This window comes from Thunnus albacares, chromosome 21 (assembly GCF_914725855.1).
Source record: "Thunnus albacares chromosome 21, fThuAlb1.1, whole genome shotgun sequence".
NCBI lineage: Eukaryota > Metazoa > Chordata > Actinopteri > Scombriformes > Scombridae > Thunnus > Thunnus albacares.
The window spans coordinates 27,800,511-27,817,121 of NC_058126.1; the positions used below are offsets into that span (position 1 = coordinate 27,800,511).

Below are 16,611 nucleotides of genomic sequence, written 5' to 3' on the forward strand. Positions count from 1 at the left end.
GATTGTCGATCTGTTCACACAAATCGACAATGAAACAAATCTCACTCCATAACCAAACTATGAACAAAAGGAAACAGACAAAAGACTGATCTGATACAACCAATTTAGAGGAGAATTAATACTTTTAAACTAACCTTGTATGTATGTGTGTGTGTGTGTGTGTGTGTGTGTGTGTGTGTGTGTGTGTGTGTGTGTCTGTCTGTCTGTCTGTATGTGTATGTATCTACAGTATGTGTGAGAGAGTGTGTGTGTTCTTTATCTAAGATATCTCTGTAACTCGTGTTTGCAGTAGTCTGTTACACAGAGTGTGGAGCATCTCTTTGCCCCTAGTTCAGGCATTGGTGTAGTGGATAGGAGAGGGGTAGGACTGGTCATCATAGATGCGTAGGTCATCTGTTGGTGATGGTGGAGGGGGCCTTTTGAGGCTGGGTGGGCAGGTGGGTGGGATATATGATGGGGACGGGGTGCTACGGGGAGGCAGAGTGCTGCAGGGGGTGGCGCAGCAGGGAGGTGGGAGGTAGACTTTCTTGTTGGTATCTGGGTGGTCTTTAGTTCCTGGGAGCAGCAGCTGTGTGGGAGAGGTTGTTGGGATTGCAAGAGTAACATCCGTTAATGTTTTAGCAAATGTCTTCAACCCAGTCTTGTTCAGGTGTAGTCCATCATAGAGATCCCATGTCCCAATGTTGGTGTGGTGTGCAGATGGATGTTTGGGAGAGGTGCACAGCTCCTTGTGATTTCCATGTAGATTTTGTGGATGACATGTAGAGGGGTGTCTGTCCTGGGAGGAAGGGTAGAAAATATTACCCTGCTGTCAGGGAACTCCCTGGAGGCCCACTCAGCCACCTTGTTCATGGCTCAGGAGTGCTGCAGTGTAGGGTATGGAGGTCATTGGTGTCTGTATGCACCATGATGCACTAGGGGCTCCCCAGTGTGTCCTCCATAAGCAGTTCCATGGCATGGCCTGTGTTTCAGCAGCATTTGGCTGTGGTGTCGAGGCCAGGAAAGAGGCATTTGGTGTCCAAGTATTTTCCATTGGAGTCCATGAGAACGACCACCTGGGTTTCTGGCTTGGCTGGTCTATCAGGGTTGGGCTCTGTGTTAAATAGGGGTTGGGCAGCAGGGGGGATTCTGTGTCAGGAGGGGAGTTTCTGGGTGTCAGGGTTGGAGAGGTGGTTAAAGGCTGTGGGAAGGGGGAGCTGTTGGTGTTGGAGGGAGTTGGTGGTTTGGCAGCAGGGGAGAGGGTAGGTGTTGGGACAGCAACGTGTATGTAGCAAGGTGGAGATACAAAACTCCAAATTTCTTCTCACCTGGAGTTGCTCCCTCACCTCCTGTAGCTCTCTGCTGAAGCTCAAGTCTCTGTTGGTGTCATGTGGAGTGGAGTGTAGAGCAGGTGGACCAAAATGCAGGAGACAGGAGGTAGCAGGAACTGAAGAATACTCTTTATTAGTTGTTACATGCAGGCAAAGCAAAACTGAACAGGACAGAACAAAACTGAGCTTCACAGGACAAAGGATCCAACAAGACTGAACCAGGACTTCCCTGAACTCAATGAAGTCCAGCTCCAGGAGGGACAGGCTCTCTCCTAGTTGTTTGAGACGCCTGGGGGTGTTGGAGGGACGGGGCTGGATGGACTGGTTGTTGGCTTCAGGTCTGGCTCTGTGACCTCTGGGACCACTGTATCATCCTCCTCTTCCTGTTCTGATGCTGTGTCTCCTCCTGCTGGCACTGGGTTGGTCTCTCTCAGCTTGTTGGTGGGCTTCTTCGCATGAACTACATGCTTCAAGTCCATCCACAGCAGCCCAAACCATGATACTATCACCACCATGTTTCACAGATGGGTTTAGGTTCTTATGCTGAAATGCAGTGTTTGCTCATTGCCAAACCATAATGCTTCTCATTCAAGCCAAAAAGTTCAATTTTGGTCTCATCCATCCACAGAACATTGTTCCAATCACCTTCTGGCTTATCCACGAGGTCTTAAGCGAACCTTAAACTGCAGCAATGTTCTTTTTGGAGAGTAGTGGGTTTCTCCTTGCAACTCTGCCATGCACACCATTGATTTTCAATGTTCTCCTGATGGTGGACTCACTAACATCGACTGTAGCCACTGCAAGAGAGACCTTTAGTTTCCTAGACATTACCCTGGGGTCCGTTGTGGCCTCCCGGACTATTGCATGCCTACTCTTGGTATGATCTTTGTTGTTCGACCACTCCTGGGGAGGGTAACAATGGTGTTGAATGTCCTCCATTTGTACACGATCTGCCTGACAGTCGACTGGTGGAGTCCAAACTCTTTAGAAATGGTTTTGTAACCCTTTCCAGCCTGGTGAGTATCAGCAACTCTTCTTCTAAGATCCTCGGAAATATCCTTTGTTTGAGCCATGATACACTTCCACAAACCTGTATAGTGAAGCTCAGAGTTTGACAGTGAGGACCCAGATTTCTCTTCTTTAATCAAGGTACGGCCTCCCAGACTCACACGTGATTGTCATCCCATTGATTGAAACTGACTGTAATTTCCCCTTCACATGAATTGATAATCCTAGGGGTTTACATACTTTTGCCATGCAAAAGTATGTAACATTAGATCATTTTCCTCAATAAATAAATGAACAAGTGTAAGGTTTTTGTCTCATTTGTTTAACTGATATCTCTTTATATAGTGTTAGGACTTGAATGGAAATTTGATTACGTTTTAGGTCACATTTATGCAGAAATAGAGCAAATTCTAAAGGGTTCACAAACGTTTAAGCAGCACTGTATGTATGTATATATGTATAGTGTGTGTATGTGTGCATATATATATATATATGTGTGTGTATATATACACACACACACACACACACACACACACACACACACACACACATATATATATATATATATATATATATATATATATATATACACATATATATATATATATAGAAGCAGCTGTATATGAGTAGTTCATCCTGTGGTGGGCGGGGTGCTTGCCTCTCTGCCCTGTGTCACCAGTCACCACCCTCATTAAAGTGGCACAGTGTAGCCCCCCTTAGACAATCAAGCCTGCCCTAACACACACACCTCCTATAAATCACCTCATGAAAATCAATGGAGTTTGGTTAGCCTGGGACTCATTGTGTCCTTGGAAAGTGTGAGATGAATTGAGATGAACTGAGAACAAAAAAGAACAACACACACCAAAAGGGTCAGAGAAGAAACCACCAAAAGAGTAGAGTAGTGACTATAGTTAGACTGAGCTTTATTGTGGAGGTGATAGTTGGTGATAGTTTGAAAAGGTCGCTGCTTTGTCTTTAGTTTTTCATAACTGACCAATATTCCCTTCACATAATGATGCATTCGATGGTTCATTTTTCAGGCCAAGCTTTGCCTTTCTAACAGACTCTGACAAAACAATTGAAAGGCAATAGAGGATGAGTCAGGTTGCCATTACTTTAGATTCTCCCTGAGATTGATTGAGGTCTTAAATTAAGGCTACCATATTGAAAGTTCAGAAAACTTTGAAAACCCCACCCTCTACATCTGCACAACTTTCTTGAATAATCCTCCCTCTCTGTAGATTAAACTGGCATAACCAGTCTCACACCCCATCTCCAAAAAGCATATGAAGCAATGTAAAACATATTATCGATCTGTGTGGTGCTCTCAATGCCATCTTAATTAAAGATACACCTAGAACTGATCATAGATTAATGTGTACCTCCTCATTGTAGGTTGAGGATAAGAGGCCAAAATAGTTGCAGGACAAATAAACAAATAGTCCAAACAATGAAGCATTATCTTCACAGACAAAACCACATGTGGTTAAAGTGGCTCAAGCCTCAGTCCCTATGCCCTCTTTGGCTGAAGTGTCCCTCTGGAACATATAATTAGATATTATCACATTGTTGTAATTATTAATAATACCGCAACCGTTCTGGCTGCTGCACAGATTCTGATTATTATTACACCAAATAAAATTATGTTAAGACAATGTGGTGACTGTGTTGCTGCCTGCTGCTGTCACACTGCAGATGAACACACTATAATGTCTGTGTGAGTGTGTGGGAGATTTACCTGTGTGATTTGTTCCTTTTTTGTGTTTCTGCAGGTAAACTCCCATTATTTCCCAAAGCAGAGAGCAGCTTAAATATTTGGCACTACATTAACAGAGCAGTCGCTCTCCTTGTGTTTGAAAGACAGGCTAGAGTATCCTGTAGATTCATACACCCCACGATCTTTTCAACGTCCCTGGGCAACCAAAAAGTAGCTCATATGAAGTCAAAGATTGGTGCCGCTGGTTGCCTGCTTGTCACACCATTGTGAATACTAGTTCAGTTCAGTGAATGCTAAAGAACTCCATGTGAGCTAAAGCTAGCCTGGTTTATTGTGTCCAGCTGGGAAGTAGACTTTCAGTAGTACATACCTTGACAAAAATCATGAAACACACACAGACACATCTTTAGCAAAGTATTTTATTTGTTTGTGTCTGAGTTATGGCATCAGTAGCAGTTATAATCTAATATTAATAATGAAGGCATCTAAGCAATAAATGTCATTAAAATAGCATCATTTTGCATATAGTTGCACTGCTGATAGGTATACATTTTTGCCTTATACAACAATTACACATAGCCTCATAGTAACGTCTACCTGGTAAATCTTTGCTAGGTTCAGGTGTAATAAATTGTACTTTCTGGAAGTATGTTTACATCCTTACTAAAATATCTTGAGCCACTGCCCCACAAAATGTACATGTTCCTTCAAATCACACAAATGGGTCAAGGGTCTGTAATGTAGGGTATAATCAGTGAACATTTATCCTTGTAACTGTTTAATGCAAGGCTTTAGGTTAACAGAGTGTAGTTACATCTACCATGTACTGTTTACATGGCAGAGGGATATCAGTAGTGAGGTACCACTATCAAATCTGTACCACTGACTCACTGCTAGGCAGCATTAATTAGTTTTTCATCACGATGTCTACATTAGTGTCATTGTGAGCTTTCTAAATTCATTTCAAGCATTGTGAGATATTTTTCTTCCAATATACTCTACCTAGAGCCTACAGTACCTGAAAACTATTCTGTCTGTTGAATTTATGACAGCCTGGTAGAGTTTGTCTGACTGTTGTCTGTGTTCCTGACAGTAACACTTAGAAGCATTAATCCAGACCACAGTCTGTCTTTGATTTGTTTTCATAAGACTAACAGTTGGCTAGCTGTAGACATGTTTTTCAAATTTAATTCTTAACCTTTATGAACCGTTCTGCACTAGTTTTGTAAGGGATTACAAATGCCTGTTTCCAGGCATCGCAGTGTTGTCCATAGTGTTGGTACTGAACTCAGCTGGTGAAAAAAAAGAAAAGGAACAAAACTCTACAGGTCAAAATGATAATGGAGAATTCTAACAGTACAATATATTCAAACTCCAAACATGACTATAGCACAGCCACAACTTACAATCCTTATGGCTTGTACTGTGCTATATGTTTATCTGATGAACGATTTGAGAGAAGACATTGTGATTATTTTATTTGAAATATTAATTACAGGGAGCATAACAAACTTTCAATATATGTTAAAAGCATGATTCATTTTTGAAAATGGATTAAATTAATTCATTTTTGCAAAAGACCGAAATGTGATGGGCACTCGGTAAGGCTTGTAAAAATAACTTAATGGAGAGAATGTGGAATTGAAGGTACAGTTAGATTCAAACATCAGAAAACAAGAATGATTGAAGTGAGTCTGCTCTCAGAGATCAGTGGAATGAACACAGTTATTGGCGGGTGTCACTGATGCTGCTTCCTCACTCTTAGAGACAATAGAAATACTGTTTTGAAATAGTTGTTCCGAAGACTCCAGTTTGTTTCACGGTGAAGAACAAATCAAGTCAATTTTATTTGTATAGCGCTAAATCACAGCAGCGGTTATCTCAGGGCACTTTTCATGTAGAGCAGGTCTAGATAGTACTCTTTAACATACAGAGACCCAACATTCCCTCATGAGCAAGTACTTGGCGTCAACGGCAAACAAAAACTCCCTGCATTGTCATAGAACACTGCTGTCCTATGACAATGCAGTGTCCACCAGACACAGATGAGGTGTGTTCCAGCTCCATTGCAGCTGCTAGAAATGATCTAATGCCGCTCTAACTGGTATGTGACCAGATCGTCTCACTTGCAGCTCTTTTCTCAGTTCTGCTATATTTGCATGTTAGTATTAACATATACTGCAAAACTATTTTTGTTAGTTAAATAACGAGAGAGGAGAGGGAGTAAGTGTGTGTGTTTCTAGGTGCATGCAGTGGACATCAGGTGTTTGTCATTAGGGAGCTGAATATTTTTGGAGGCTGGATTAATATTTAATGGCAAAGTGGACAACAACAGCGAAGTAAAACGCTGTCCATCTTAACTCTTCCACAAGTTGTCTCTTAAACATCTGTGAGTGTCAGTTCTTCACCTCTATCTGATGTTTGCCTTTGGTATCATAGCGGGTTAATAGTGTCGCCCTGCAGAATTTCTTGATACTGATGTCCTCAATATTTCAAATTACAGTACATCCATTTGCCATCTGGGGCCACCAGCATAATGCATAATGTATTTTCTTTTCTACAAAAACAATCTAAAATATTCTAAAATTGTATTATAATGTAATAAAATTGAACTCTAATCTGGTAGTTATGCAGGTGTTACCAATAGCCATCTCTATGTCCAATTGCTCTAAGTAAGTAGCACCATCACTGAGACACATTTGAAGAATAGAAAAAAAACATCCATCTTAGACTCACACACAGTGGAATACAGTCCAAACAACATTTAACACAATATACAGTATGTAGAAACATAAAATACATTTCCATATTACAAAATGTAACATGTAATTTTATAAACAAAAATGAGAGAAGTAAAAAGGCACATGCAGTGAGTTAAGCTGGTTGAGCAAGCATTCATCTCCATCCTCTTTCTTTTCTTCATTTGTTCTTGGCGGCCAGTGGTTTGCGGCTGATCTTCTTACTCTTATCATTGCTTTTTTTCGGAGGTTCTGGGTTGGCCTGCATGTGTCTGCCGTAGAGACTGAGGAGAGAGAGGGGAGGAGAGACTTCTTTCAGTGTGTGCATTATAATTATAAATCGGTGTGTCAGTATATGCCAGAGTTAGTAGGAGGAGTCGGGTTGAGCTACAGTAATGTCCAATATCACACAAGCTCCTCATGTCTCCTATAAAATCAGCAACAGGTGGAACAGGGGGTGGGTTGGAGTGGGGTGTCGTGTGTGTGTGTGTGTTGCACAATCAAGTCAACAGAGCATCAAAACATCACAAAATTCAGCACAGCATGCGTCCAAAACAGAGCTCTCCCTCATCAATGGAGCACAGAACATTTTTATAGCACCTTACACTGGTGAAAGTTACAAATGACATCCTAATGTATCGGACAAAGGACTTCCCTCTGTACTTGTCTTGTTAGATCTTCGTGCTAAATTTGACACCACTGACCATCACATCCTATTATAGAGACTGGAACATTTAATTGGCATTAAAGGAACTGCATTAAGCTAGTTTAAGTCCTATTTATCGGATAGATTTCAGTTTGAACACATTAATGATGTGTGCATACAAAAGTTAGACTCGGAGTTCCACAAGGTTCTGTGCTTGGAGCAATACTATTCACCTTACATAAGCTTCCTTTAGGTAATATTATTAGGAAACACTCCATAAATTTTCACTGTTATGCAGATGATACTCAATTATATTTATCCATGAAGCCAGATGAAACCAATCAGTTAACTAGACTCCAAGAATGCCTTAAGGACATAAAGTCCTGGGTAACCTGCAACATTTACATTTTTCACTATTACTATTACATTTTCATTTTGTACTATTACTACTACTAGAACTACTATTTTTTTCAATCTAAAATCTATTGATCAGAGAAAACTGGCCATCCAAACTCTCCAGGGGCGGCTTTGGCTCAGGAGGTAGGGGGGGTCATCCACTAATCGGAAGATCAGTGGTTCGATTCCCAGCTCCTCCAGTCCACATGTCGAAGTGTCCTTGAGCAAGACACTGAACCCCAAATTAACCCCCGATGGCTGTGCCATCAGTGTGCAAATGTGTGTGTGAATGGGTGAATGTTGCTTGTAGCGTAAAAGCACGTTGAGTGGTCGGAAGACTAGAAAGGCGCAATATAAGTGCAGTCCATTTACCATTCCTGTGTTTTTCATGCAAAACTTGACTGAGTCCAGAAAAAGTTGTAGGTCTGGAAAATAACTGTCCACTTTACTTATCTCAGCCCCTTTGTGTCCCGCAAAACTTATTTATCCTAGTGGGAGAATATCCACTCTTTCATTTTCACAGTCAGAGTCTACCATTCCCTCTGGTTGTGATGGAGGATGGACACTCTGTAACTGTCTTTGACACCTTTTTCACCACTTTCAACTTGTTTGGTTTCTGTGTTTTTTCGTTTCATTGATGATTTTAAAACATCCTCATCCATGCACTCATCCTCCTCCTCTAGCACAGACTGTGCCACCCTGGCAGTAGTCTGTCCCACCCTGCTCACTTCCCTCCTTCCCCTGACTTTTGATTTCATTTACCTGTTTGAGATTTGACTCCGTTTCCAAATCAGTTTGTGAATCAAGTGTCTCCATGTCATTTTTCTCAGTTACACTTGTGTCACATTGTCTGTCCCCAGCCTGAAAGGTTGCACCGTTGGACGGAGCACGGGCCAGTGACCCTAGTGGTGGTACCCCCGCTGAAATCAACAGCCCATGCGTTGTTCATCTGGGAGGCAAGTTTGACACTGCCGTACCTGACAACCTCACCAACAGTCAGACCACACTCCTCCACACTACATCTAACCACCAGAGCCATCTTAATGGTGTACAGGCAAGTTAGCGTCTCCAAACTGGAGCCTCCACCTGCTGTCATGCTCACCAGCTGACACCACTAAAATCACCCAAACACATCATCATCAAGCATCAAGGAATTAAAAAAAAAGGTTTTAATATCTTTTCTAAACTAAAATTTGTTATACTAGTAGCGTAGCTCCTTTAAGGAATAGGTCAGTGCATAGCAGGTGTGCGGTTGAGAGAGAGGGAGAGTGTGTGTATGATGGTGAGACTGCAGCGACCAGAGCAGAGAGTATGAAATTAGCAGTATAGCAGTGACCAGTGCAGTGTGTGTACAGTTTAGGCTATTTGTTGGTGAAAACATGCTACAGCTCCTCAAGACCCCAGCCAAGTGTCTTGCTTGTTTCTGCCAAAAAACAAGCACCAAGAGCCAGGGAGACATGAGAGCAGCTGTTTGCTGCAGAGAGCAGGAGGGAAGACAGATGTCTCACTCTGCTACGACTGCGACTCTGCTGCTGTGGACGGTCATGGAGCAAACATTTCCAGTTTATAACTGTATCGTCAGTTGTCCCAATAAGTATTGATAACACGCTTAGTATTTTACAAATTAGAGGTTTTTTTTTTAATTTGATTAACATTGGCGCTGATACACGAAAATGAACTAAATGGGTTTTTATTTCTATTTAAAAAAAGCAAAACAACAATGGGGGCGGTGAGCAAGCAACGTAATCGGTGTATGCCCAAAAACACTGTGCATCACTGGTAGCACAAGGTAAGACCCTCCCAAGTCGTGCCTCTCCAGTTACATGATTTACTGTTAAACATGGAATCTAGCTTTCCACTCTGTTTAGACAAACACAGAACATTATTTAATGATCCTGTCCCTTGTACGGACAATTAAATAATCATGAAGTTATTGGTTCTTTTCCATTCCTCTTCATAAGCTTTGCCATCACATTTGCTGCTCCCTATTTGTACTGACTCTCCTCTCTACTTTATTATTTATTTTATTTATTGGGACCTTGTACAAAGTTAAACATAAATGTTACCATTTGATGCACTGTACCAGAGTTAGCTTATAGCTAATTTTCATCTGCAGTCCCTTTGGCAGGTCGCAATTAATACATAGAACAGCACAATAACAAACAGTACAAAGCAAAAAACACATAGGACACATAATACAAAATACAAAGTTACACACAATAGCACATCACACACACCCACAATGTCAACTAGAAATGATTAATATATGCTTGTCAAATTAAAAGCAAGATTATTTCTGTTTATGAGAAGACCATGAGATAAAATGCAGAATCAGTGGTTACAGAGCTGGGTAGTTTTTAGCAGACTTTTCAATTTGGTTTTAAACGTACTGATGGAACTGCAGCTTGTGTCATATCATCAGTTAGGGCATTCCACTGAGTTGTGACTTTCACAGAGAATGCTGACTGCCCAAATGCAGTGTGACAAAATGGTATGGTACTATCTCATATAAAGGATATTTGGAAGATCTAATAGAGTTTACTGAGCGAGTATACACAAAGTCATGTAGTGGAGGAGGGGCCAAACCATTCAAAATTTTATAAACCAGGCACAAATTTAAAATAATCTAAAATTCTCAAAGCTCAGTAAATTGTATTTCTCCAGTACCCTACAGTGATGGAAATGCATTGGCTTTTTGTCCAGAGTTTTCAAAGTTTGTTTGTGTTTCAGGAGGTCTTATGGCTGTTTATCCAGCCTGCCTCCAACATGTGATGCAGTAAGACATATGGGAAAGAATCATAGCATGCATAAATATCTTGGCTGCATCCAGAGAGACAGTTTCTAATAAGTCTAAAAGTTGTTGTTGTGTTGTACCATGGTTTTAGAGAAAAACATACCCTTTGTCTTGTTTACATTTAGACTCAGACATGATTGATCAAGCCAATGTGTGATCCTTTCCAATGCAATTGTTAGCTTAGCAGCTGCTAACTCAGCTGTTTTTGCATGTGTATACAACTTTGTCATCTGCATACAATTGTAGTTCTACATCATGACACTGTTGAGGGAGGTCATTAATTAATCTATGGGCTAAATAATAGGGGGCCTTGCACTGACCCTTGTGGAACAACCATTGTGCAACAACCATTGTGCACTTCATGTTACTGGAGAGTGCGTCACAAGCTTTGACACTTTGCATTCTATTAGATAAATATGAAGACACCCATGCCAGCGCTCTAGATAAGAAGTAAAGTTTAGAGAGTTTTGATATTAAAAAATCATGATTGACTGTGTCGAATGCTTTACGCAGATCTAAATATACAGCACCGAGGTAGACCAAAATTACTTGTATTAAGAAATGTTGTCAGTTGTTCAATGACAACTTTCTCAGCAACCTACTGGCAGTATACTTATTGGTCTGTAGTTACTGGCTTCAAAATAGGCGTAACAATGGCACATTTCCTGTCGTCAGGAAAGGAGCTGTGTTTAAAAGATGAGTAAATTAAATGAGCAATGGCTAGAATTTAAACATCTTCGCCTCATTTAACAAACATGGTGTAAAAGTGGAAAGCATCTCTACTTTTGGATCTTTTTAAGGAGCTGATGGAGTAACTCATTAGTCTCTATGAGCTTGAAAACCTGGCCTATAGGAAATCCTGTTTCCTTTTTATACATTTTTTTCCTAGCCCACACACAGACTCCAGAAAAAAAATGATTAAAGACAGACGCAACAGCAAGATGATCTTCAATTAACTCTCCCTGCACTTTGAGTGCAAAATCTCCTAAAAACTTTTGGGTCCCTCATTGTGAGATCATCAATGCTTTTCCAGATCAATTTGCTGTTGCCTTTTGTGTCATTCAATATATTGCGATAAAAACAAGATTTAGCCTCTCTTAGCTCTTGGATAACTTTCTTACTTAAACCTTTATAAATCAGCATGTCAGTGTCTCTTCTAGTTTTAATTGCCTTCCTTAGTGCAGTATCTCTAGATTTTATCAACTTCTACAGACTTTCATTAAACCAGGGTAAATTATTATTTTTATATTTATTTGGACCCATACATGAAATCTTGCCCTCACAGAGTTGATTCTGTGATAAAAGTATTACAGCCATTGTCCAGATCATCAGAGAACAGTACATCATCCCAGTTCAAGCTGTTTATTTCACTGACAAATTCTTCTTGCTTAGTCCTGGGTATGCACTGAAGGATCTTTGTCTTAGTTGCCGTGGTCCTAAATTTTCTCGCACATAGGGTTAGATTTTGATCTAATAAGCCAGTGATTAAATTTTAACTTTTAGTTATTCTTTCTGGTTTGTTAGTAAGTATTGGATCAATTTGTGCTGGAGCATTTTGCAATCCTAGTTGGGCCTTTTACAAGTTGTTCTAGGTGGAATTCTTTGTGATCATTTTTAGGTTTTTCCACTTAGATTTATCATCCCAATTCACATTAAAATCACCCATAAGTAATAATTCTTTGTTGAGATTGCACTTTTTCAAGACTTCTGTGTGTTGATCATAGAAAGTGACATCCGCAGAAGGGGGCCTATAGACAAGTACATTGTTAAAAGGCATTTGTTGGGACAAGATTATTTTGATCCCAATAAACTCTATAGTGTTATCCACATTTTAAACCACATAAAAAAGCACTCCTCCTCCTCTTCCATCGTCTAAGACATTTGTATCTGGGCACTGTGAATACACTTGTGGGAGTTGTTTGTTTCAACCATTTTTCAGTAAGACAGAAAAAGTCCCGATTTGAGTCAGACACAAGATGAGTTAGCTTATTGCTCTTTGCAGTAATGCTTTTGATGTTAAAATGTCCACCAAATAGCCCCTTCAGTTTCAGCTTTGGGTCCCATAAGACTTTTTCATGATTGACAGCTTGGGAAGCTTTGAATAACCTCTGCCTCATTACTGCAGGGTTTCGACACACAGCAGTGTCTGCAGCAGATTTTGTGAGAGAGACACTGGACCTATCAAGGTCTCCACAGTCAAGCAGTGAAAAGTTATTCATTGAGAGATCATGCCTGGTGTTAACAAAGTTTGTTAAGGGAGAAGCCTGGCTCAGAAAGTTGATGTTCACTCATCACCAGCACTGGATGAGTCCCTGACACACTTGGGTGCAAATCAGCACCGAAGTTCTGCAGCACAACGCTGTCACTGATCCAGGATTTACCTGAACATCTCTGGAGAGCATAAAGAGGAGACCTGCTATTCTATTCGCCAAAAGGGGGTGACAGATGACCGGTCTGCTGGATTGGTGATTCGCTCTAGTAAATGGGTTCGTCTGTCCTGCAGGGAAGAATAGATTGCAAAATATCCCAGTGAATTGTGATGGAAACTCACTCTAGGAGTGTCAACTGGCCATGAGCCAGTGTTTGTCCATAGCCCAATCGCTAGGAGTTCGTGGTGGCCGAGCTGTTTTCCACTGCCGTTGATTGCTCTGACCAGACAGACAGCAATACAGACAGGCAATACAGCAGTGGGTAGCAACAGTAGTCCAAAAAGCACTCCATGAAACACAGTCCAGGTCTTTTTTGGTGATGAAAAACTGCTTCATGCTCAATGCAGAATCCCAGTGGCACGAGGCTTGAAGCTCCTCCTGAGCCCCTCAGCAATAGCCTGTTACACCCAGCACCTTTTCTTGACCACAGCAAGGGGAAAAGGCTGCCATCCAGGTGTTTAAGCAAACAGTTACAGATGGTTAAATGTCTGAGTGTGGTGAACAGCACTACTGGCACACAATCACTGTGATCTTTGCCAGCATAATAGTGGCCTACAATTGAATTGGAGCCAATATCATAGACACCTAATATTCACACAGCACACACACTGTCATCAACAGTGGACACACACACACAGTTGTGGACTCAGTAATAATCGGGCACTTAGTAAACATTCACTTATCAGTGTTGATTACTGCTGAACAGTGGACAAGCACCCTCAGTCACCCCCTCCCCCAACACACCCACCCACCTCTCACCCCCCACCCTCTCTGTCTGTCACTTTTTCTCTCCCATGGGTGTCTCTAGCTCGCAAAGAAGCACGAGAGCTCATTGGAATGGAAAATACTTTTCTCTCAGATTGGTCTCCCAGTGCTCCTCGCAGCAGTCTGTTTCAGAGATAATTGTGTCTTCATTTTCCCTTTTCTTACTGTAGTTTGTTCCTCATCTCGGATGTAAAACACGCTTACTTAAAACAGAGAAATGTTTCAGTGTGTCAGTGAATTAAATGACAATGATCCACCAATCAGATCATACAGTAATCAGCCAGTAGATAGTTTCTGTGGATCACTGGTCGAAGGCATATGTTGCTTAATTTTGCCCCTCTACCATTCTACAGTAACAAAAGGTTTTGTTAATGTTTTGATATAAGACAGGTCAATCCATCCTTTGTCACTTTTCAATTCAGAGACTGTGATTTATTTCATTACAATCATTTCTCAACTGGATTTGATCAAATCACAATTCCTCATCTTTGAGATTCATTTCAATAAACACTTTTTGGCAGAATATTACTTAGTTACATAGTTTGTTCTTTAACTGGAATGAATGTGAATGTAAATGTAAACACACAGCTACAGTATTTTACTGTTTTCACGTGCTGTGTTGGGCCCTCCGCCAATTTCAAACGTGAAGTATTACTGAGTCTGTGAAAACAGCTGTATAATGTCTTCTGTGGGCCTGAAGGTGCTTTGTCACATATGAGAAAATAACCCTGATGATGTTTTAGTGATGCTGTAAGGGTTAGGGTTTGGGTATCTTATAGGGCCGGGTGATATGACCAAAATCTCATATCCCGATATAGGAAATTTCATATCCTGATAACGATACCTATTCCAATATAGCACATTTTAATTCAATGAATAAATAGTTGGTCGTGCCCTCAGCAGGGCAGGGCTGAGCTCTCCGTGTGTGCAAGTGCAGCAGAGGAGAAACAGACAGCGGTGAAGAGTTGATAACAAGTAAATTCGTTACTTTACTGTAAGTGTAATAAAAGCTTTACAAGTAAAAAGACAAGAGTAATTTATCAATGTCTGTGCAAAAGATGGACAGACTCCAAATGATGAAAAGTATTGCTGTAAAGAGTGTGATTTGCGACACAACAAAATAACAACAGAGCATAATATGAAACGATAGACATTTTTCTACCGTCACACAACATATATATCGTCATTTTGCATAGCCCTAGTATCTCAGCTTGGGCTTGGGCCACAGATTGTTTTCACAGCCCATTTAACAATACCATTCTTTTAAAAATCTGTGTCTCACGAGTAGCATTACCCCAATACTCGACCCCTGTAGACTTGGAAGGCTGCTTTAAAACCTTGTATCTTTCTCCTTAATGGAGTGAAGCAACTGTAGACAGCTTAGATTCATGGTGCTTACCATCGATACCAATTGTCACTGTATTTCACAGCCTATTTAAACTATCAAGTTTTAAATAAATCTATCAAGTTACAATCGGCTCATTATGTTCCAAATGCTCATATTACCACCAAGACATGGCACACACAGAGACTCACACACCATCAAGCAAACACTGCTAAGTGAATGAGTGTCTTCAAGGAGACTGTGTTTAATAAAGGAGATATTGAGACTTAATAAGCATAACCTGGAGCAAGCTTTCCACCTGAATAGGTGTAGGGTAGGTTGCGACTTGCTTATACCACCACAGCTCCACCCTAACTTCTGAGGAGCCACAAATATTGTGGCAATTTCACAAATGTCACTTGAGAAAACTGTATGTGATGTCACAGACACTACAGCCACGCTTTTCTACAGTTTATGCTCCACACACAATTTACAAATTCACAGTGGGGGAAAACTGTAAGTTGATGATTGAAGTGTCTCTCCTCTCTCTGCTTCCATCTCATGTCAACACTGTCAACTGGGAATGGACTGCTGCCAGATCCCCTCATCTCTGCAGACCATCACAACCACAGCAGGCCCATGCAGAGAGGCAGACAGAAGAGAGAGGAAGGTTGAGGTATAGCCAGCAGAGAAGCTGGTCTCTCTCCAGGAAGTAATTATTGTCCTTTATAACAAGTTGGTTATCTTCTCTTAGATTGCATGCATGGAGAAGCTCAACACAACCACTGACTCTTTGTCAGTGTTACATCACTGTCACCCATGTTTGTTTCATTCCCAGAATCCTCCTACTTGGAAATGTCTGCCTGTCTGCAGTTTATTACACACCCCCAACTCTCCTTCTGCAGCTGGGCTGTTGAGCCCCAGAGGAGGGACAGGGACAGTGGCAGGGCCCTGAGCAGTAGTGTGTCTGGAAGCAGCTGGATCTTTGGGGACATACAGTTTTTTAACTCTGTGACTGTCAGCACTGACACTCAACCCACAAACTCATGAAGCAAAAGAATCCCCAGGGTACTTCAACAAACCACTTCTATGTCTGGATCCTTCAACGTGTATCCTGTCATTGTTCATGGAATACCCTGATTTTCTAAGTACAAACTGTTCAAGATAACCAGCCACATTATAAAATGTGTTATGAGTGAAAAGGAAGAAATAGAAATATCCTTATAACCAAAAAGCACAGATTTGCTTTTCTTCTCTTTGACTTGTGTGTCTTAATAGTTGCCCAGGTTCGACTATACTATAACTGGTCTAAACAGAAATGCCAATCAACAATAGATTGTTACACAAAACATAGACATTAACATTGAAAATAATACACAAATAAAATTTAAGCTTGCAAAACCATTATGCTATATTATGGAGATATCCTGTAAGCTGCTATCACTGCACACTATTTACATCAGTTCCATTGAGTCATCACT

General features: G+C 41.0%; 1 protein-coding gene across 1 annotated transcript in view; it reads right to left on the minus strand.

Moving 5' to 3' along the window:
• Positions 1-4,441: 4,441 nt before the first annotated feature.
• The window catches only part of rsu1 (Ras suppressor protein 1), a 71,113-nt gene continuing 58,943 nt past the window's right edge, over positions 4,442-16,611 (minus strand). Inside the window, exon 9 of the mRNA XM_044339750.1 lies at positions 4,442-7,060. Within this exon, the coding sequence (XP_044195685.1) occupies positions 6,958-7,060 (103 nt within the window). The 3' untranslated portion in view covers positions 4,442-6,957. The remainder of the gene's footprint in view (positions 7,061-16,611) is intronic.